Below are 24,528 nucleotides of genomic sequence, written 5' to 3' on the forward strand. Positions count from 1 at the left end.
AATTGTCTGAGGAATTCCTGGAGCAATCTCTGGAAGAATTCTCGCAGCAATACCTGGGAAAATCGTTGGAGACATCCCAGGAGGAATTCCTGGACGAATCCCAGGAGGTGCTCCTCCCTGGAGGAATTCCTGAAGGAATTACCGGAGAAATTTCTACAGGAATGCCTGGAAAAACTCTGGAGGTATTCCCGAAGGAATCCCTGGGTTAATTCCTGGAAGAATCCCTGGAGTCATTTCAGAAGACATCTATTGAAGAATTCCTGGAGAAATATCAGGAGGAATGCATGAGGGAACTTCTGGACAAATTTCTGACGGAATCTCTGAAGGAACATTTGGACAAATCCCGGGCGGAATTCTTAGAGGAATTTGAGGTGGAGTTCTTGGAGGAATTTCTGGAGGAGTTACTAGAGGAATCCTTGGAGGCATTTCTGGAGGTACTTCTGGAGGAATTCGTCTGAGGAATTCCTGGAGGAATCCCTGAGGACATCTCTGGGGTAACTTCGGGAATACCCTGAAGCAATTCTTCGTGGAATCTCTGAATGAACCCTTGGAGGAATTCCTGGCGGATTCCCCGATAAATTTCTGAAAGCATCTTGTTCTTCTTCATAGCTCGACGTTCGCATAGGAACTTGGCCTGCCTCTCTTCAACTTAGTATTCTTAGAGCACTTCCTCAGTTATTAATTGAAAGGCTTTCTCTGCCTGTCATTGCATGAATTTGTACATTGTGTGACAAGTAAACTGATACACTATGCTCAGGGAGTCGAGAAATATTCCCGACTGGAACGGGAATCGAACCCGCCGTCTTCGGATTGGCGATCCATAGTCTTAACACCTAGGCTAACTGGAGGAATTCTTGGAGGAATACCTAAAGAAATTCTTGGAAGAATTCCTGGAGGAATCCCTAGAGAAATTTCGGGAGGAATCCTTTTGAGAAATTTCAGGAGGAATTCCTGGAGGAATTCTTTAAAACAAATCTCTGGAGGAATCCTTAAAGCAATTCCTGGAGGAAATCGGTGTCAGGCCATTCGGCCGAAGGTCATTAGGCCGAAGGTCATTAGGCCGAAGGTCATTAGGCCGAATGGTCATTAGGCCGAATGGTCATTAGGCCGAATGGTCATCAGGCCGAATGATCATTGGGTCTTCTTCTTGCCGTTACGTCCCCACTGAGACAAAGCCTGCTTCTCAGCTTAGTGTTCTATGAACACTTCCACAGTTATTAACTGAGAGCTTCCTCGGCAAATGACCATTTTGCATGTGTATATCGTGTGACAGGCACGAAGATACTTTATTGATGCTGAATCTACTGATATTTTACCCATGAATTTTTCCTTCTTTTAAACATAGGCTGTTCTTTCTAGTATCATTGCTAAAATAGTTTTTGGCGCAGAAACTTCGGGCCTGTCCATAAACTACGTAGACTCTTAGAGGGGGACGGGGGGGCCTGACCAAAGTCTACGCTCCATACAAATTTTGAAAATTTTGTATGAACAAAAGTCTACGAGGGGGGAGGGGGGGTTATGAGATGGCCAAAAATGAGTCTACGTAGTTTATGGACAGGCCCTTCTGATATTCAATTCATAAATTTTTCCTTCTTTAAAACATAGGCTATTCTTTCTAGTTTCATTGTTAAAGTAGTTTTCGGCAAAAAATTTTTGGAAAAAGTAAAAACAACAGATCTCTTTACAGGCTCATAACGGCTGATTTTCAATTCGTCCTGATGACCATTCGGCCTTATGACCATTCGGCCTAGTGACCATTCGGCCTAATGACCATTCGGCCTAATGACCTTCGGCCTAATGGCCTTCGGCCTAATGACCTTCAGCCTAATGACCCAGCATCGAGGAAATCCTAGAGGAATACCTGAAGGAACTTCTGGACAAATTACTAATGGAGTCACGTGAGTAATTTGAAGATGAACCCTGGATGAATTCCCGGAGAAATTCCTAGAAGAATTCTTGGAGGAATTCCAGGAGAAATTTTCAGGAGTTATCTCTGGAGGAATCCCTGGATGAATTCCTGAAGGAACCTCTAGAGGAATTCTTGCAAGAATTACTGAAGGAATTGTGGTAGGAACTCCTAGAGGAATTTCTGAAGTAATTCTTGAAGGATTCCTTGAAGAAATTTCTGGAGAAATCCTCGGAAGAATTCCTGAATCCCTGCGGGACTACCTGGAGAAATTCATAGAGAAATCCCTGGAGTAACTCCTGGAGGAATTCCTGGAAATATCCCTGGCGGAATCTCTGGAAGAATCCTTGGAAGAATTCTAGGATAAATTCCCGGAGGAGTTCAAAAGGGAATTTCTGTAGGAATTCCTGGATAAATCCCCGGAGCAATTCCTGGATGAGTCTCTGGAGAAATTCCTGGAGCAATGTCTAGAGGAATCCCTAGAGACATCCCCGGAAGAGAAATTCTTGTAAAAGTTCCTGAAAAAATCCCTGGTAGATCCTGAAGAAATCCATGGTAGATTTTCTGAAGAAATCCCTGAAGGATTTCCTGGAGGACTCCTAAAGCAATTACTGTACGAATTTCCGAAGGAATTTCTGAGCGAATTTATGGAGAAATTTCTTAAACAAATGGTGGAGATATTTTTAGTGAAATTACCGAAAATATCCTGGGGTAATTCCTGGAAGAATTACTGGAGTAGTCCCTGGAGAAATTCCAGAATGAAATCCTGGAGGAATGTCTGAAAGAATTCCTAGAAGAAGTAATTCTTGTAAAATTTCTTGGAGGATTTCCTAGAGAAACTGCTCATTTATTCATTATTCATTTATTTAGTTCAACATCAAATTCATGATAACAACTGCTGGAGAAACTACTGTAGAAATCGATTCGCGGAGGGATTTTTTAAGAAATCCCTGGAGGAGTTCCTAGTTCCTTGGGTAATTCCTGGATAAATTCTTGGAGGAATTCCTGGGGGAGTCACTGGAGGAATTCCTGGATAAAATCCTTGAGGAATGCCTGGAGAAATGTCTGGAGGAATGTCTGGAAAAATGTCTGCAGGAACTCCTGTAGAAATTCCAATAGGTATTTCTGTAGGAATTTCTGGAGGAGTCTCGAAAGCAACTTCTTGAGGAATCTTGGAGGAATCCCTGGGTAATATAAGAGACATATACTAGTGTAGAATATGTGTGAGTGCTACTAGGGTGGGGGAGTCGAATTCCTGGATGAAATCATGGAGGAATGTTTGGAGAAATTCCTGCATGACTGCATAGAGCCAAGAGAGAAATCCCTGAAGAAATTCCTTGAGGAATCCCTGGCGTAATCCCTGTAGGATTACATAATAGAATTCCTGAAGGAATTCCTAAAAGAATCCCTGGAGCAATTTCTGTAGGCATTCCTATATACACTAATATGGAACCTTGCAGACTTCAACGATGGGAAAACTTTTAACGACGAGCCCGGGAGCTTCAGAAATCCCAAAACAGTGCCATCGTTGATATTGAATACTATTTCGGAGTATTGTTAATATAAGAAAATTTGACTAAGAATAATTTAGTAATTTCAAAACAATTTGTATGTAGCTCAGAACATAACTTCCCTAATAAAAAAATATATATCATTGTAAAATTGTCAACAGCTAAAAGCTTGAAAGGGTATTGTTTTGTTTACTCTCTATTACACGAGGAAAATTCCTTTACAAATCTGGTAAAGAATGTTGCCACCCATATCGTTATCGATATCCATGTATAATTCATGGCACTACTATTACAACCGTTAACCGTTAACGGCGTTAAGCATACAGTTGAACCGGTCGTAAGCAATACTGATCCTGATCTACTCTTTCTGCCCAGGTCAACTGCTACCAATTTACCCAACATAGTGCACTTGCACGATTTCTTCCTGTCACACTCGTTCTGAGTGCGTTTTATGCAAACATTGTTCTCGGTAAAAGGTGTCTGACCGGACCGAAGTAGTGGGCAAAACCAGTTACGCTAATGAGCCGATGAAAATACGCTGCTCCTTTAGCAGGAACTGAACTCACTATAGACATCAATAAACAAAACAGCCGGTAACGGAGCGCTAGAAATAGAATATCCCTAAATCGATATGTCACACGTAAACAGGTTTTAGCAACTGATTGTGCCCAGACAGAATAGAACAACACGATTAGGTAAGGGTAAACGATACAATTATCCTGGGTCTTCCTGTCGTTACGGTGGAGAATTATTAAAAAACATGAGTGCGACGCACGTTGCGGAAGTTTAAACTTCATATGAAGTAATGTCAGCTACTCGATATAAAATAAAATAAATGTAATCATTCATCCATAATACTCCCAAATTATAAAAATACAACAATCGGAAGAACAATAACTAATGTAAAACCCTTTCTCCACTGCTTCTTTCCAGAACATAACCCAGGGCGAATTCGCGCCTTCGCTAGACAACAGTGACAAAAGCCCCATTACATGCGCCAACTCGTCCACTACTATCTTCAGCCAGCAGCAATCTGTGCACGCCAAGAACGAATGCTGTGATAGTAAACAGGAATGTGCCACTTGTATTAGTTTAGCCAATTCAAGCAATAATAACAACAATAACAGTAGTACCAGCAATGGCGACCCCGCGGAACTGGTCTGTAGCAAACAGGACGTTTCGTACTACAAACTGCGACAACTGCTCAACTACGAAGATGCACCAAAGCACCTGCAGTTCAATCCGTTCATCCGTACCGGCTACCGAACCATTCTGTCCACCAAACTCTGCCTGGAGAGTATGTTCTGGTGGACGAACGAGACGTTCAATATCTGGAGTCACGTGTTCGGGTGTTTCCTGTTCATCGGGCTGGCGTACTCGGATATCGTCCTGCTACAGATGCATGCGAGCATGATCGATAAAATAATTGTAGGGGCATTGTTAGTGTGTTTCCAGGTTGGTGTCTACGGGCCATGGTGGTTGATCCGTTTGCCACGATTCTCATTGAGCAACTTCTATTTTAGGTCTGCATGATCCTGTCTTCCATTTACCATACTTTCTCCTGCAAGTCGGAGCAAAGTTATGAGTGCTTCCTAGCGTATGACCTGTTCGGAATAGCTTTATCACTGTTGGCAATCTTCATCAGTGGCATATATTACGCTTTTTGGTGCAATGCGGTAAGTATTTTAAACCTGAGGTTCTTCCTGATATCTTGATTGGGACAGCGTATAACTTTCAGATTGATATTCTATGAGCATTGATAAAAAAAAACTCTCCGTTTTAGGAGATTGGTTTCAAGCTTCGATGATATAAAAAAATCTATGCGAGATGGACCAACCCTGATCTTAGCCATATGACCACCAGAAAAGAAAAGCATAGCTTATGCTATCCAGCTTTTTACGCTGGCCTGCCATAAAATCTGAATGACGTTTCTTGCCGACACTATAAAAAGCATTATGGTTCAATGAAAGCAAGCCGATGCGAAACGTCACAAATTTTCACTTGTGTTTTGGAAATAGGAATCCTTTTTTTTATTTTCATAATTTTTAAAATAATTCTAGTTTATTTTTGCTATTTTAGAACTAAACTTAACTAAACTAAACGAAACCAAAAGAAAACTTCAACCGATCCGATATGGCAAACCACATAACTGCTACTAATGAAGGGTTATGGTATACATAGTCGTAGAACATCAGCCACAATGCAATTTTATTCACAGTTACAGTCATCGGGAATCCTAAAATTAAGAGCAATTAGAGTTAGAGTGCAATCAAAAGCATACAATGTATAAATTAACAAAATTTCTGCTACGAAGAATTCGTATCTCCCAAACAAAAGCTGCGAAAATTTTTGACATTCTGATCAACAAACCTCTACTCCAGCCTACTAAGACCATACTATAAAATGTGTCGGCAGGAATTGTCAAATTCGAATCACCCCTCGCATTTTTATAGCCAGCGTAAAAAGCTGGATAAACATATGAAAAAAAACTATAACCAATGTTCATCTATTGTATAAAATTGGTCAACTGTATTACAACGAAATCCAATGTGTAGTCAAAAGCAAATGGCATCTAACCGGTACCTATATTGTGGATTTACCGGCTACTTGTATTCTACCGGTTACTTAAGTAGCCGTTACAAAGTAGCCGTTTTCATATAAAAATCAACTTGATTGTCTAAAAATGAATGTCGCTGAGTAGCTAGTGGCAACGAGGAATAGCGCATGCAATAAAAATATTTAAAATCATTTTTAAATTACTCTTTTTATAAAACGGCTACTTTGGACGCCATACTGAAGCGACCGGTAGAATACAAGTAGCCGGTAAATCCACAATACCTCCATACCTAATGATTTGTCATACAGTTTTCGCAGCTTAGAGGCGATGATAACGCAAGGCAGTTTTCACGATTTTTTGACACCCCGCTTGTAAGATTTTTGGAAGAGCCGCTGAATTTTTTTAAATGACTCGAAAGATTTCTCAACCCCCTCTTCCTTCTAACAGGATCTAAGACCTATCTTAATTTCTGAATAGATCGATCAAGCATTGATTAATACGACATACAGGGGATGGCCAAAATGCTTGGGATAGGCAATTTTTTTAGCCCACAAAAAAATTCAACATGTTGTAACTTTTCATAGAGCGCATCAAAAAATCTCAAATTTTGACTGTGATAATAGTTGACTATTATATGTGCATCATTGGTACAAATTTGGGCTCGATTGATTAATTTTTCGCGAAGTAAGAACCATTCGGTTAAAACACTATTTTTTAGACAACTATTTTTTGAGCTGTCATATCTCGGAAACCAGAGAACCGAATTGAATGAATTTTTTAACGTTTATCAACAATATATTGATACTTAATACGACGTTATAAAATGTAATATTTTCTCACGGCGAATTAAGTTATACCGGGTTGAAATTTTTTCCCATATAGAGGAAAATAAGTAAAATTTACAATACCACACAAAAATTATTAAATGTGTTCTTCCTTCAATCTAAATACGCTCTAATATATATGATTAGAGATAATTTGAGAACAGAAGTGGAAAATCTTTGGATATCAACACTAAAATTTATTGACATTGATGTCAAAAAATTACATTTTTTCGAGAAAAATCCAAAAAGTGTCAATCCATCATAACTTTTTTCAACGTTTGAAAAGTACCAATGTTTTAATAGTTTGTGAAGCATTTACATATTGTTAGTGTAGGTTCAAAATTTCATTCAATTCGGTTCACTGGTTTCCGAGATATGACAGCTCAAAAATGAGTTGTCTAAAAAAAGGTGTTTTACCCGAACGGTTCTAACTTTGCGAAAGATTAATCAATCGAGCCCAAATTTGAACCAATGATGCACATATAATAGGTTGACAAACAGTCAAAATTTGAGATTTTTTGATGCGCTCTATGAAAATTTATAGCATGTTGAACTTTTTTGTGAGAGAAAAAAAAGTTGCCTATCCCAAACATTTTGGCCATCCCCTGTATTTACACCGTGTCCAATAAGTTCTCATACAAAATCAAATTGAATTAACTCCACATCTGTAATTAGGATTTTCAATGTAAATGAATTTATTGAAAGGCCAACTAACACTGACCAAATGCAACACATGTTTTGGAATTAACTGTCCTTTATCCTCCTCTGCAGATCGCTTATGTGTCGTAAGTCCATTTCAGCTGGCACGCATGCCATTTATTTGGTGTTTCGTCACATTTTTACGAGTAATGGTTTAAAGTTGAAACAAATTAGATTCCTATACTCATCATTGCTAGTAGCAACTATGACCAGAAGAGAAAAAATATGAGACTCTGTATTGGTGGAGTACGAAGTCATTTTATTTTGTACAAAATAAAACATGAATTAAACAAAAATGTCCATTCACCTGTTTCAATGAGATTTGTTGTGTTCAAGAGGCATGGCTATATCTTATCTTGTTGATTCACAACATTCTCTTTTATAAAACGTACTTGTATCCCAATTGTGGTAAAATTTGCCCAAAAGTTATGTTTTATGGTGTTTATCTTTAATATAACGATCATTTTCAAGAAAATCAGCTCAAGTGAAGCTTACTTGCGATTTCTTACTATATCATCACCAAAATTGTATTGTTTCAGCCTTAGTATATCCATTTGGTACAATACTTGGGGTAAAAACTCAAACTTTAACCTTATGGACTCTATTTAGCTACCGTAGAGTGAAAAATTTTTCGAACATTTTACTTGCGTGCCGGAAAAAAGGGTTTCAGAAAACGGAAGTTTACTGTCAGGCTTATAAAAACAATTAGAAAATAACGTTTTTCTTAACTGTATACTTAATTTAATTAGTATTATGTGGCCCTTCAATACATGCATTCATTTTGAAAATATGAATCACAGATGTCAAACAATATTATATTTTCTAAATTTGTATTTTGTATGAGAACTTATTGTACACGGTGCAAGAATTCTTCCCGGGTAAAGCCAAGAGAATCGTAGCAGGCTGTGCGCGCGAGCGGTTGCGTTTTCTTTGCTCCGCGCTGTTTTGAATATTTTCGATCGAATTTGCTGGTGGTGCTATGCCTTTCTAAAATTTACCTCGAAAAGTTCTAGCAAATGCTTCAGTGTTTAACATTTTTCTCATATCTGACGATTCAGCGGATTATTTAGTGCTAAGAAGGATAATTCGTGGTTACTGTGAGAATTTCATCGGGGTGCCGGAGTTCATTTTTATTTTTGTATGATTGCCGTCTATTTTTTTATGATATTGCTGCTGGATGTCCGAGAAACGCAAATGAAAGTCAACCATGTCTTCTCGAGAGTACTGGAACTTGTATAATTTGGTGATTTCCGTAGCCTTTGCACTTAACTCTTCGACTAACAACTACCACATTCCCGTGACGCCTAGACGTAAGAACACGTAGAGATCTCCTTTCTTAGGCTGTGAACCGTTTCGCTTGTTCGTTTAACTTTTAGTTAAAATTTGACACTATATCTACATGCAAAATAACAAGAAATTTTTCAAAAGCTTCCAGACCAGACATTTTCCAACTAATAATGCGATTATCATCGATTGAGAAAAAGAATCTGGGGTATAATCAGTATTTAATTTAGGAAACAAGGTTTATGATTTGCCCAACGTGAACGGAAACACGAAACATTAGTTACTCCGGAAAAAGACACCTAGCTCCAATATCATAACCCTAATAAGATGTTGAGGTCAATATGACCCAGAATGGCACACCGAGCGTGCACTACGCCAGCGTGGTGCGTCTATCCTAACATCCTAACAGGGTATGGTAAATCGTCTAGAGATTTTTGTGAAGAATTTTATCAGATGGTGAAATTCTTCTGAAAATTCTGACAGAATTCCAATACATGTTATTCAAGATATAAGAATTATGTATGAATTCTTTCCAAAAAAAATGTTCTACTAGTGAGGGAATGTTTGGCATGACTATTATAATCTATTTAATTTGAGTTTTTGTCATTTGCGCTGTATGGAGTCAAATATTTGATAAGGAATGAACTAAAGAGTAACCATCGTTTTGAAGCTAATAGAAATTCGATAAAACCAGCCGCTGAACCATTTCACTCTCAGTCATAATTTGTATTGCCCCTGCTCCCACCCCGCTTGCCACTTCCTTCAGAAGCATTTCAGTTAATGAAGGCATATGCAGAAGTAGTAGACCTGTGACTTTTTTACATATCCGTGTCACATCAAATTCTGAAACTATTTTCAAAAACAAGTATTCAGTCCAAAAATGAACGAAATTAATAAAGATTTAGAGGTGTATTAAATCGATTTTGTGTTTTTTTTCGAGCATTTCCACGAAAATGTACTCCAATATCCAGAAAATTGCACCGAAAATACCGTTGAAATATAATTAGAACAATTATTTACAACTTTGCCGAAGACACTAATATGGTGTTTAAATTGAGTATTTCAAAGTTATTCAACAAGTTTCGTGCAAAAATCACGAACAAAGTACATCCTCACTAAACAGATTAAATTGCTGTGTAAGTCATGATTTTCTGCGTATTTGAAGAAATGTTTCATGATTTTGCGAATGAAATAATCAAAGATTGCCTTGGTGATCGGGACGTTTAATCAGTTTACGCTGTTAAGTGAATCCCCCTAGTATGTTTACAATTTTTCATGTAAAAGTCATGTAAATTTACATTATTTTACGTGACTAATTTAGTTAGCTATTGCTCCTATTTCCCGATCAGAAAGGCATAACAAAATTATAACCGATTGAGTTATTTATTTCAAAGATTTTTCATAACAGAATGAGTTATAAAATCCGCCGGTTAGGTGTTAAAATAACAAAAAATATAACTAAAATTGCTCTAGCCATAACATAATTATAACAGTTGTTGATACAATTTTAACAAATTTATAACAACGTGTGATATAATAAATATTGGAATGATCAAAAAATTATAACACATGTTGTTATAAATTTGATATAAATATATTGGGTAAAAATTGACTTGGGTAAATTTTAACTCATTTTTTGGGTAATTTTTATTAAGAGTGTTATTTATTTTTAGCGAAAGGTTTTTGTATAAAAAACTTGCCTCACTCAGTATATAAAAAACCCTCACCCAGACGGGAATCGAACCAAGGACGCCAGCCTTCAACTGCAATCCGGGCGTCTTTACCAATGAGGCCATTTCAGCACTTGAAGTGAAGGGTGGTATATGGTCTAGTGGTTCTTCGTTTTGGCGGCTGGTCTATAAATAGACTCGTTTGTCCAACGTACAGGGGAGAGAACTTATGACGTCACATAAAAGTGTTGTTGCTACTACTGATCGCAATTACGTCATCTTTGGATATAATAACAAAAGTGGATATAATTGAGTTATAATTGTAACTCAAGAATTTGCTCTGTATTTTGGCTTCATCTCATGATTCAGACCAGAAATAAATGTCGTATCTTAATCAAAGTTGTAGAGATAGTTAATGGCTCTTCAACAGTGAAAATAGTGGTATACAATTTCACCTTCTGTTGGTGCAAGCGAGTAAAAATAATACCCGTCAGATGAGTTAATAAACAAATAAATAAATAAATTTAATTAGAACATTTTGACATGTGTTATGAAATAATTATCTAAATTTTCTCACCGTCAAGGAAGTTTCTGCCTTTTGCAAAGTTATGCAGTAGTATTGTGGTTGAAAATTTCACTGCTTCGTGGCGTTAGTGTGCATTTCTTGAGATTGTCAGATTTAGATGGCTTCTGAAATAAAAAATTAAATGTTTAATGCACAATTTTAACATTACATGATACAAGCGCAGTTTCGAGTTCGAAAGGAAACGCTCAAGATACTTCTTGAGTGATTCCTGGCAGATACTTTCTCCGGTGAGTGCCATTTGAACTGTCATTTCTTCACAACTGCTTACTGCGATCGAAGAAAAAACTGTTTCTTGAGGAATTCAGGCAAGGAATTTCCCATGCATCAAGATAGGCTGAGAAATTTCTTGTGAACTGCAAACAGCCGGACAACAATTAACATACTAAAGCAATTCTGTATCGTTCGTTTTGCCTCGTGATCTCATATAATGTTTTCATTTTTAGCAAAAATAGTTTAAACAAGAAATTTTCCCACTAGTCGAAAACAACTATTCGGCATTTGCTTCGGAATTTGCTGAAAATGCATAACGATGTCCTTCAACATTTTGGTAAAAAAGAAATAGCCTATTGCTATTGATTGATTTTTCAAAAGCTTTTAACAGATTTTCCAATTTTTAAATACTGCACAGATTATCACACCTATTTGATTTCAGTTGAGATTCTGTTTCATTGAGTAAATCCCATTTGAATAACCGCTTTCAAAATGTGGAAGTTAAAGGAAATCATTGATGCCCGATCGGTACTCTATCGGGAGTTCCACAAGGATCGGTTTCAGGGCCATTGATGTTAACCTTATTTTTCAACGGCCTTGCATCATCTTTGAATGTATGTAGTATCCACATGTTTGCAGATGATAAGAAGCTGTATTTTTACTGAATTATTATGGACGTTAATTGCATGGCATTGAAACGTGACTTATGACATGATGTGACGAAATTAGATATACATTTCAAAGCTCCACAAATAATTTGTTATCAATCAATTCTTGAAAAACTAAGATGACTTTAATTTGCAGACGACTAATTGATCCATTTGTATCATGTTAATTCAATAACAATAATAAAACTTCTAAATTCCGAATAATTTATTAAAATAATCATGAATGGGACTACAAAACCTATGGAGTATTGTGAAACTTAAAACTCACTTCAGGAATGTTAACAGTTTCAATAAAAGTCATTCTTTTCATATCCATTTTGTTGCCTCACTTATCATAGCTTCATGTGACCGTTTGAGAGTTGCATTAACCCTAGTAGGATATTGGGGTCAATATGACCCAAAAACGGTGCAGTCGATAAGGAGAGCGTCCAACATAGCTCTGGTCCTCACAAGTTCCTACCTCATGCTTCCACGGGTCAAACGATGACAAAGACCGCCAGCTAAGAGTTGTGTGCTTAGCTGGTAGTGCAGCCTGGGCACTGTTGTCCTTCTGACTTCAGCTAGATTGAGGAGGTACGATCCGAGCGTCTGTTCACCAAGGAGGTGCGGCTCAAACAGCGTCTGTTCTGGCATCCAGCGGCTGAGTATGAAATGCTGTATTGCGTCAGCTATACCTAAGAAGGCAGCCCCTTCAACGCAATGTAGGCAGCGCGGCCCCGGTAAGGTAGCCTGCTGAAAACCTTCAAACACCCAGAAAAGCAATAGTAGAGTAAACGGATTGATTCAACGGCAACAGACCCGGCAACGAATAAAGGACAACGATTGGAAAGTCGGATCTTGGAACGTGAGAACTTTGAATGAACCCGCACGTGTTGGGCTCCTGGCTCGTGAACTGCGGAATGTCGGCGTTAATGTGGCCGCTATCCAGGAGATACGCTGGCCCAAAACTGGAGAACGCGAATTGCGAGCGGTGGATCCCATCGCCAACACTTCATTCAAGTACCACATCTACTACAGCGGCGGCGATAAGGCAGAACGCGGAGTTGGCTTTATAGTGATCGGGAAGCAGATGAAGCGAGTTATTCGGTGGAAGCCGATAAGCGACCGAATCTGTGTGTTGAGGATGAAGGGCAAGTTCTTCAACTACAGCCTGATCAGCATCTATGCGCCAACGAACGACAAACCCGATGACATGAAGGATGAGTTCTATGAGAGCCTTGATAAGGCCTACGGAGAGTGCCCAAAACAAGATGTCAAAATTGTCATCGGAGATGCAAATGCGCAGATCGGCAGAGAAAGTTTCTTTCGGCCTGTCATTGGAACGGAAAGCCTTCATTCTGTTACCAACGATAATGGTCTGCGCCTTGTGACATTCGCTGCTGCTAGAGGGATGGCAATCAGCAGTACCTACTTCGCACGTAAGAATATCCGAAAACACACCTGGCGACACCCGAGTGGTGACACTTGCTCCCAGATAGACCACGTGCTGGTCGACGGGCGACATTTCTCGGACGTCATAGATGTGAGGTCCTACAGAGGCCCGAACATCGACTCGGATCATTATCTTGTAGCCGCTAAAATTCGGGCGCGATTATCCAGCGTCACGAGTTCAAGAAACAACAGGACGATGCGTTTCAATATCCAGCGCTTGTCAGCCGAAGGGGTTGCTGCACAGTACCATCAGAAGCTAGACGAGAGGATAGAAGAGACCAACGGATCTGGAGATGTCAACAGCTTGTGGAGAAGTATCCACGAAGCAGTGACAACAACAGCGCAAGAGGTGATTGGTACCGCTCAGCGACGCCAACGTAATGGTTGGTTTGACGATGACTGCCAACGAGCGACGAACGAAAAGAATGCCGCCAGAAGTCGAATGCTAGTGGCCGGTACCCGGCAGAACAGAGAGCGGTACAGGGTTGCAAGAGCAGAAGAGAAACGAATCCACCGCAGGAAGAAACGGCAACACGAAGAGAGTGTTATTGCTGAAGCGCAGGAAAGTATGGACAGGAACGATATGCGGAGATTTTATGCAACTGCCAATGGCGCGCGGCACAAGACTGCGCCAGTGCCCGCCATGTGCAATGACCGGGAAGGAAATTTGCTGACAGACAAAACAATGGTGGCAGCCAGGTGGAAGGAGCACTTCGAAGATTTGTTAAATGGTAGCAGCGAAGGAGCACCCAGGAACAGGATTAACATAATGGATAACAGTCAAGCAGTGGAACCACCAACACTGGATGAGGTTAAAAAGGCCCTTAAGGAGCTAAAAAACAGCAAGGCTGCTGGGAAGGACGAGATCCCGGTCGAACTTCTTAAGCACGGAAGCGAGCAGCTACATCAATCAATCCATCAGATTATTATAAAGATTTGGGAGGATGAAGAATTGCCCACTAGTTGGTTGGATGGCCTCATATGCCCAATCTACAAGAAAGGGCACAGACTGGAGTGTTCCAACTACAGAGGGATTACCCTTTTAAATTCGGCGTATAAGATACTGTCGCGTGTCCTGTTCAACAGACTGCGACCTCTTGAGGAGTCCTTCGTCGGCGAATACCAAGCTGGTTTTCGTGAGGGCCGATCAACGACGGATCAAATGTTTACCCTGCGGATGATCCTAGATAAATTTCGGGAATATAACTTGCAGACTCACCATCTGTTCATTGATTTTAAAGCAGCGTACGATTCAGTGAAAAGAAATGAGCTTTGGCAGATAATGTCAGAACATGGTTTTCCGGCGAAACTAATTAGGCTGATACGCGCAACGCTGGATGGATCAAAATCAAGTGTTCGGATCGCGGACGAAGTGTCTACGTCGTTTGTGACCTTGGATGGATTGAAGCAGGGGGATGCTCTTTCAAATTTATTGTTCAACATTGCACTCGAAGGAGCGATTAGGAGGTCAGGCGTGCAGAGGAATGGCTCTATCATCACACGGTCGCACATGCTCCTCGGTTTTGCGGACGATATTGATCTCATCGGCATCGATCGTAGGGCAGTGGAGGAAGCTTATGCTCCTCTGAAGAGAGAGACAGCGAGGATAGGCTTGCCGATTAACTCTACCAAGACGAAGTACATGATAGCGGGTAGAGACAGAAGCAGGCCTAGTGGTGTTAGTGCTGAGGTAGTGATTGATGGGGAAGTATTTGAAGTTGTTGAAGAATTTGTTTATCTTGGTACACTTGTGACATGTGACAATGACGTTTCCCGTGAAGTGAAAAGGCGTATTGCAGCTGCGAATAGGGCCTTTTACGGATTGCGTAGCCAGCTTAGGTCCAGTAACTTGCAAACGCAAACAAAATTCGCTCTGTATAAGACGCTGATTCTTCCGGTTGCCCTCTACGGTCACGAAGCGTGGACGTTAAAGGAGGTAGACCGAAAAGCTTTTGGAGTTTTTGAGCGCAAAGTGCTGCGGACAATTCTCGGTGGGAAACAAGAAAATGGAGTGTGGCGCAGACGTATGAATCACGAGTTGTACCAAGTGTACGAAGATGCGAATATTGTAAAACGTATAAAATACGGCAAACTTCAGTGGGCTGGACACGTAGTGCGAATGTCGGAAGAAAGAATAGCGAAAACAATATTCAGCAGAGAACCCGGTAGAGGTAGGCGACTTCGTGGGCGGCCGCGAACTCGCTGGCTGCACGCGGTTGAAGAAGATCTACGATCCCTACACGTTCGGGGAAACTGGAGGAACATCGCCCAAGACCGACGAAGATGGTGCTCTACTATACGCTCGGCATTGGAGTAAAGTTACTTTGTAGCCAACAAGAAGAAGAAGATGACCCAGACAGTCACACTGAACGTGCACTGCGCCATTGTGGTTCAAAAAACCTAACATCTTAGGAGGGTCAAATCACTGCTTACGACCTCAATATTGTGGCCTCATCACTAAGATACTGATGATCTTAAGGCTTAAGCACCTGTCATTTTCGGAAAATAAAAAGCAGTTTTCTCGCTGTAAATCAAAACATCGACCATGAAAATATATTCACTGCATTCTATTCCCCATGTGGAATACAGTGAATATATTTTCATAGTAAAGACTTTGGTTTAGAAAAAACTGGTTTCAAATGTTTGATGACGGCGATGATTTCATTGACGAATTGTTCAACGCGGGATAAGTGCGACAATATCTATCTGAGCTTTCCTAAAGGTCTAGATCATGATACAAACTTGTCAAAAATACTGTATTTTGCAAGCACAGTAGCACCGCATAGCGGCGTAACTGCGTGCCAAACACCACATGTAAAATGTTTATTTGACATAAACTGCATTTTCAAAACTATAACAGAGTTTGTTATAATGTTAATATAAAGATGATCAAAATAAATTGATTTGTATTATAATTGACCTTGTTATAATTCTGATATAATTATATCAGGTTTCCAAATAATTTTTATCAAATATATCTAAATATAACAAACGGTGATATATATATCTACCGTTGATATAATTATGTTACATTTTTGTTATGCCTTTCTGATCGGGTTGCCACGAACGTTTCGTCCATACATCATTTTAGGAATAGGAATAGGACGCAATCAGTGAAGTACTAGATTGAAAGTATGGAATGATGTATGCAATGGATTGGTGCCAACAGCGTGGGTTATATGATTTCTTGCCTAATTTGATGCCGTTTGAGCAAAAGTTTGGGTAACTGTTTGTTGATGTTGCAAGAAACAAATAATACAACAACACAGTTCTTTTACTTAAACAGCATCAAATTAGTCAAGAAATCAAATAACCCACGCTGTTTAGGCCATTTCATTACAGAAATGGAGAATTGACCATCTCACCATACAAAAAAAACAGCTCACTACTTTCAATCGAGTACTTCACTGATCGCGTCCTATTCGTTTTCATTGACCAGAGATGGAAAATGAAGAAGATTGCAGCTGAGCAGGCACAAACCAAAACAAACATACTCGTGAACAACAGGGGCCCGAGAATACTCGCACTTCTTTATTCGTGATTAAACGAAGCTGGCAAGCACTCGCATGTGATTCGCGAAGCTTCGTGAGTTTTTTTGCACTTTGACGAAAAACGCATTTTAACGACTGGCAATGCTGCTTTTCAGGAACAATGAAGCATAAAGCATTAGTTATGTTGGATAATCACTGGATTTGCTATAATAACCACAATAAAATGCACTTCCCGCACCTCCACTAGTTCTTCACGAATAAAAACTCATGAGTGTTTCTGTTTTTGTTTTGCTTCTTACTCACGAAGCAGGCGGGTGCGAATAAACTCACACACTGTTTACTCTCGGAATCGTGAGTAAGCCTTGTGTTAGCTTTACACTCGCGAATTGCTTCATGATGACGATGAGAGTAATTCTATCACTGTCATTGACTAATTATCAAAAGTTTGTCTCGTTGATACTAAAAATCGCATGCCAGCACGAACAAAAACAAGTTGCCAGCACGAATAAAAACAAAGTTACCCCCCAAGTAACAATGACAGCTGAATAACAGCTTTTTCAGCCAAAATTATCAAAATCAAGCATAAGAGTGGTTTATTCATCTGTTGTACAGCAAAAATGATAAATTAAAACGTCATTGCACTTCTTTCCCTCATATTCATCAGTTTCAAATGGTGCAGGTGGTTGAGCATGAGACAGTCAATCTGAAGATTCGAGGTTCGATCTCTGGAATATTTCTTTTTGCGTCTCGCTCCTGGAAGTATTTTTGCACTTCTGTGCTAGGAAAACTACGTCACTGCTTCCCATCTTAATTTGGCATCGTAATCTTATTTCGAAACTGTTTAGTGCTTAATAAAAAGAATGAAATTTCTCTTCATCGTACAGTTGTGTTGGTTCGTGGGTAGATAGGTACTAGTAAGCTTCACAGTTGTATGAAAAAGTTTGCTTCCAGAAGCAGTTCCATCGTATTGAAATGTTTTAGCTAAATTAATCGTAATTAATCAGATGTTCAATATTTCACCCTTTATTATACAATTGATTTCATCGACATAACATCTTCTTTATCAACAAGTAACCCAAATATCTATGGAATGGGCCTAATTGACCTGTTGACTTAATGTGAATAAATAAATTTGTAGCTTCCGGTCATTATTATTTGTGAGATTGCGTATAAGGACATGGCTATTTAATCACCTCAACTGCTACAAAGAAAGAAAAAAAAAGTTTAGCTTTTTCTGTGCTTGAACCTGGAACCTTCAACTCGGCAAGCCTCGTTGGATAAATGTACGACTCGTGCTGAAAAAAACAACTTTTTGCAACTCATTACATAAATAACTATTTCGTGCATTCTCCCAGTAGTTCAAAATATAAAAAATTCTGTAGATTACGGCAAAGGAATTATTATAGAAATTTTCTAGGATTTCGTTAAAAATTCCGGATTTAAAATTTGATTGGAAAGTCATCTAAAAATCCTATCATAAATCTCTCAACGAATTAAAAAATCAACCGGAAGGGACCTTCGTATCAACCGGAAGGGCCCATATAGCCGAGGCGGTAAACGCTCGGGTATTCAGCATGACCATGCTGAGGGTGACGGGTTCGATTCCCGGTCGGTCCATGATGTTTTCGTAAAGGAAATTTCCTTGACTTCCTTGGGCATAGAGTATCTTCGTGCCTGCCACACGATATACACATGCAAAATGGTCATTGGCAGAGGAAGCTCTCAGTTAATAACTGTGGAAGTGCTCATAGAACACTAAGCTGAGAAGCAGGCTTTGTCCCAGGAGGACGTTACGCCAAGAAGAGGAGAGGAGGAGGACCTTCGTAAAATATTTACATGTATCTTTTGATGAAAATATTTTCTGATTCAGAAATTCTACCCGAAACTTCATCAAAAACTCGAGAAGAAGAATTCAAGAAGTTTCTTCAAGAATTTTTCCGCAAATTTTAAGCTAAAATAACAAATATTTTTTAAATTGACTCCTGTATATATTTTAATAATTCAATTTATTGTTCATTTGTTGTGGAAATTTAGTTTTTCAAACATTCATACGAATTCGTATTCAAACGTATTCATAAATTCTCTTAGTGCTGAAAGTCTCTATAATAAAGATAAATCAATCTTAGTGCTTTACCTAGACTGTATGCTTATCGAATACATCAATTGTCGAATTGGTTCTGAAAATAATTTCTATTTAAGTACATTAGATCGTTTTGTACATGTTCGTAATAAACAATATACATCAATTTTCAAAATCCTTCATGATTTTCTGGAATTTCAAAAATTTACTCTAGAGAAACCAGATAATCGATAAGGCTAACAGATAACGCACGGAATTGGACAGGGCCAGGAATTTCCATGAAGTTCTTTTACAAAGAATGCATTTAGTAGATAACTGTGTATGTGCTCATAAAATACTAATCTGAAAAGCAGACCCTGCCTCAGTTGGGATTCATGGGAGTAAAAAGAAGAATCAGAAAAAAATAATATATATAAACATAAATAGGCTCAGTGTACCAGTTATGGCTATAGTACCTCAAAGGGGCTGTCCATAAACCACGTGGTCATGGGGGGGGGTTCGGCCAATGACCATTTTGTATGGACAAATAAAAATTTTAGTATGGACTTATGACCACGCGGGGGGGGGGGGGGGGGGGGTTGAAAAGTCCCAAAAAAATGACCACGTGGTTTATGGACAGCCCCAAATTGGCTATAGCTGATTTTCAACCTTTATTGATGAAAAACAACATGAAACATTGTGTGGATACAAGATCACACTCACAAATCATTAAAACTTCACAATTTGCAAAAATTGTTATAGAAATAAATCATTTTCCTTATAATTTCGGCTTCCTTGCACCCTATTTCGCCATAGTGTACCAGTTATGGCTAATCCCATAAGGAATACAGTGCGAAGCGGAACACAAATTAACAAATGTATCCATAACTGGTTCAGGGTTCCTATCATTGGCACACGCCGTAATAAATACTAAAAGTAATTTTGGCTCAGTTCAGTTTGTTTATTTTTCCTGTAAAGTATGGAAACTACACAATCATTTGACATATTGGAAACATTCGTTGGTCTTCTTCTTATTTTTGTAGAAATAGTTTTCCTTAGGTAGTGCGATAACTGGTACAGGCACCCTAAATGATTCATTAGAAACGCTAACCTCTAGTAAAACATGACATTGACTTTATCTTTTTCCTTGACTTCCCCGCCAGGAACTGCGCAATTTCTACATTATCACCATCGGAGTGATATTCACGGTAGCAATGATCCTGCAGATTCCCCGCCTGAAGGTGAACTCCAACGTGAAGATGCTTGCCTTTGTCGCCTGGGCCGCGTACGGCGTCGTACCGACGCTCCACTGGTACATCGTGATGGGCGGCGCAGAAAGTACCATGGTCAAGGTAAGTCACACTTAACACCTCCAAAGCACCGTGCGCGGCATGTACGTACGCACGCCTGATGTGTGATATCGCCGACCGCGCGGCGTGCGAAATCCAATCATTGACTGGAACCGGACGACCGACGACAGGCAACTGTCATGAATTTCAAATGTGAACCAAACAACCCCGCATTCCGTGTATCGCGCACATCAAAAAACGACGGACAACGGACGACCTTGCCACTACTGCTACGGCGCGCGGTCATCGTCGGTGGTGATCGTTATTATACGCATGGCGATCGTTTTCATTGATGTGATCCATCTCAGACCTTGGAAGTGAAATTCGACCAAACAAACCCATCAGCCAGCAGCGCCGTCAAAGCTCCACCTGATGCCGATGCGACGCGACACGCGTTGCATAATTTTGCTTTTCAAGTCTAATGTCAAGTCCATTGGCGATCAAATCAGTATTCGACGTCGTTATCGTTTGGTTCGCACGTTGGCTACTTCATATTTGATCGTCTGGTCGCACAATCAACGCCTTCGATAAACATGAGCATAAAATCACAGACAAACTGGCATAGCATTGAAAAATTCCAAATATATCAAGACTAAACGCACAGACAAACAAACGTATCACTTGGAACAAAATGCGATAAAAATGATCGTCACGAAAACATAATCGCCCAATGCTAATTACGCTGTGGTTCGCAAACTCACTGAGTAGATGGCAGTAGTGAGCAAACGTCAAACAGAAGCAAAAACGATGTGAGCGCCATGAGCGAGAGATTTGCGAACAACGGAATACTTGAATAATCCGTTAAAAAGGGAAACGATGGGAAGTGAGTAGAGTGAGACGTCTGTTTGTCTGTGCTAAACGCTTATCCAGAGTTCATTTATGTGAAAGTTAGTCGTCAATTTCGTGATCTTACATATTAGACCTGGGAATTAAACTATCGTGAAGAAAACGCCTGTTTCACGTAACAAAAAAAAATGCTTCAAGCTAACAAAAAGGAGCAAGATATGAGCAAGGTCTCTTTGGCGCTCATTGAAAAACACCACCCCGGCGCTTGAGCCTAGCTGTTAAGGACTGTATTTGGGGGAGTGGCCAATGCACAATCCATAGGCTACTAGGAATACAAGCTAAGTTTCCTGCCGTAAAACCACAAGCAGCGAAAAGGCAGAGAAGAATGCAAACCGATACCAATGTCGACGACCCTAGCGACGAGAAGCGTATTGAAGGTTCATCGGGAGCATCCGCATTCGCATACTCATCGAAGTACTGAAGAACCGTGGTTTCGGATGCAGGATGAACTGCGTCCAAAAGTTTTCTTCTTTACCTATGTACCGTACCAACGGGCACCTCGGCATGATCTAATGCGATTCAAGCAACCTAATTTTGCCACGCAGCATCTGGACCCGAGTAGAGGAAAAGAGCTCAATAATATCATATTTTGATATGGAGATCATAAAGTGGGTAATATGGGTTTGATTTGAAAAGATCTAAAAATAAAATCAAAAATAATCATCATAATATCATATTTAGATTTTGTAAGATCTAACCAATAGCAGCGAGCCATTCATTTGATCTTGAAATATCAAATTTTGATATTGTTCAGCTGTTCCAGGAACATTTTTCAGATATTATTTTCAGATCTTTTATCTCTTATATCAATCAAACCAACATCACGTTTTGATCGTCAGTATTTCACCTCTACCCGGGGAGACAGCCTTGCCGAATGAGGGTTATCTCGATGTGAGAATTTTAGAGGACGGAAGTTCTACCAGAAGATCTATGCATTCCAGAAAGATTTCGTGCCTCGAGCCGAAATGCGGCCGGCTAAAGACGGCAGCCTCTTGACGGACGAGCGTGAGATAGTTGAAAGGTGGAAGCAGGGACTTCGATGAGCACGTGAGTGGCGAGGAGAATGTAGGCAAGAGGAATCAATTCAGCGGACGAAAAGACTACGTCAGTGCAACTGAGGATCGAAATGAACCAATTCCCATGCTGAGGGAAGTTGAGCATACTTTTCACCAACTCAAAAACAAAAGGCAGCTGATAATGATGGTATCGCTGCAGAACTCATCTAGATGAACCCGGAAAAGTATTCCTCCTGTATGCATCGCATAGAAGTCAGGAACCTGGAAATTGGACACTTATCGGAAAAGTTCAAGGAAGGATAATTATCAATATGTTTAAGGCGATACGTCAATGTGTAAACTGAAGTAAATTAGTTCGTGGAAAGTTATCAGGTCGATAAAACCGCCAGCTGTGAGCCAATCCGATTATTTCGTCTCCTTGTCTATGACTCATGCTTGACCCCCAATGTGATTTCCATTTTGTTAATGCGCGCGCTTCTCTTTCCCTTCCCATATCCCTCAGTTGTTCATTCCACGTGTGATGATAATGTATTTGCTGACGGGCACGGCCTTCCTGATCTACGTCACCAGGATACCGGAACGGTGGTTCGCCGGCAAAGTGGATTACATCGGCCATTCGCACAACTGGTGGCACGTTTTTGTGCTGGCCGCTCTCTACTACTGGCACAACAGCGGTAAGTATCCGAAGACATTTTAACAAAAAAAAAAAAAGAAACTGCATCTTTGCTTTTCCAAGTAATTTACCACACCTGTATCTTTTGTAAATAATCACTATCACATTAACACATTTAAACATATTTGTAGGTGGAATTTTAAGTTAATAATACTTTTGCACAGCACTTTTCTTTCATTTTAACTTTGGTTCTTTAACATCTTTCTCTAGAGAATACACTTACCAACAATTTCACAAATAAAACATTTAAACATTTTTCTATTAAATTATGTAAATCCTTCTTTGGCTTTCATCAAAATAATAATGATATCCAATACAATGATCGGGACAGAAATAATTTTTACTTGTCAAAAAATGTCCAAAACATACAGCTATTTTCGAAAAGTGCGTCAAATATTCTCAATTTTTTACTGTAAGCTGATCAACTACTTGTGTATCAGTGGTCCAAATTTGGATAAGATCGGGCTATTCTACACGAAGTTAGAAAGATTCTATTCTATTCTATTCTCGAATGACTCGAGTCAAGTACAAGACACTGAAAACGACCTTTCAATTGAGGTTGAAATACGTATCTGTCAAAAGATGCAAATTCTTAGTGAAATTTAAAGGAACAGTACTTAACAAGATTTTCTTTTTACATTGGACATTTCTTTTTCAAATTACAAAAATTGTTACTTTTCTCTATTATTAAATTGTATTTGTTTTTCCGTTTATTAGACCTGCAGCCGTTTAGGTATTTTATACCTAAAGTCCACCATTGCCCACTAGGCAGCTGTTTTTAAAATCCACGCAAAAAAGGCACATTCGATTCGTCTTATTAAATTGAGCACCGCTATCTTGAATTTTGAGCTAACAGCCAAATAAACTTAAGATTACCATAAGACTCAACCTATGAAACGGCCTTTAAACAATTCATAAGAGGGTATTCTGCTTAGAGGGTTCGAAAAGTCGGTACAAGAATTCAAAATGATTCGAATGACTTACATAAGGTCGCTTTATGGCGTAGATTCGTGTTTTGCCTCATAAACCTTCCTTGGGTGAAAACTAACAGAACAAAACTCAGACGACCCAAATCGGACCATCCGTTTGCAAGTTATGCGCGGTCCCACGTATGCCACTGCATTTATATATATAGATTCTTATGGCATCCATAAGTTCTAGTTATAGCTAAAATTCATAAGGTATTTTGAGGAATTTCGTAAGTTTTTTTTTCACTGAGTGCATTCCTCAAAACAGCCACCATTTTGGATATTTTGTCCGCCATCTTGGATACTCCGGTTATCATTTTTGGACTCTATACGTTTTCCCTATACCAAATTAACCCTAAACTGCATGATTTTGGTGCCTAAAACTCCTTGAAACAGTCGCCACTTTGGATTTTGGGCCACCATATTGGATATTATGGTTGTCATTTTTTTTAACAAATCGAACCGAATCATCCCTATACTGCATGGCTTCAGGGCCTAAAACTCCTTGATACTGGAGTCATCTTGAATTTTGGGCCACCTTCTTGGATATGACCCATGCCAAATATACCCATATTGCCACCTAAAATTCCTAAAGCCAACTTCCATCTCGAATTGTTGGCCGCCATCTTGCATTTTGAGCCGACATCTTCTGGTCACTTTTCTTACTTTTTTTCGTTGATTTTTGTAACTTTTTCTACTTATAAACACAGCCACCATGAATACGAATCAAACCATGCAAGAGTGATCCTGATCGGTTCAGCCGTTTGATAGTTTTGTTGC

At 39.5% G+C, this 24,528-nt stretch overlaps 1 protein-coding gene across 8 annotated transcripts in view; it reads left to right on the forward strand.

The window, feature by feature from the left end:
• Window positions 1-24,528, forward strand: part of LOC109423065 (progestin and adipoQ receptor family member 3) — a 174,541-nt gene that overhangs the window by 140,026 nt on the left and 9,987 nt on the right. For all 8 annotated transcript variants that reach the window (XM_062845460.1, XM_029852512.2, XM_062845464.1 and 5 more), the window contains 4 exons: window positions 4,351-4,872; window positions 4,941-5,093; window positions 20,060-20,248; window positions 22,610-22,781. In XM_062845460.1, coding sequence (XP_062701444.1) covers window positions 4,351-4,872; window positions 4,941-5,093; window positions 20,060-20,248; window positions 22,610-22,781 — 1,036 coding nt within the window. The remainder of the gene's footprint in view (window positions 1-4,350; window positions 4,873-4,940; window positions 5,094-20,059; window positions 20,249-22,609; window positions 22,782-24,528) is intronic.

This window comes from Aedes albopictus, chromosome 1 (assembly GCF_035046485.1).
Source record: "Aedes albopictus strain Foshan chromosome 1, AalbF5, whole genome shotgun sequence".
NCBI lineage: Eukaryota > Metazoa > Arthropoda > Insecta > Diptera > Culicidae > Aedes > Aedes albopictus.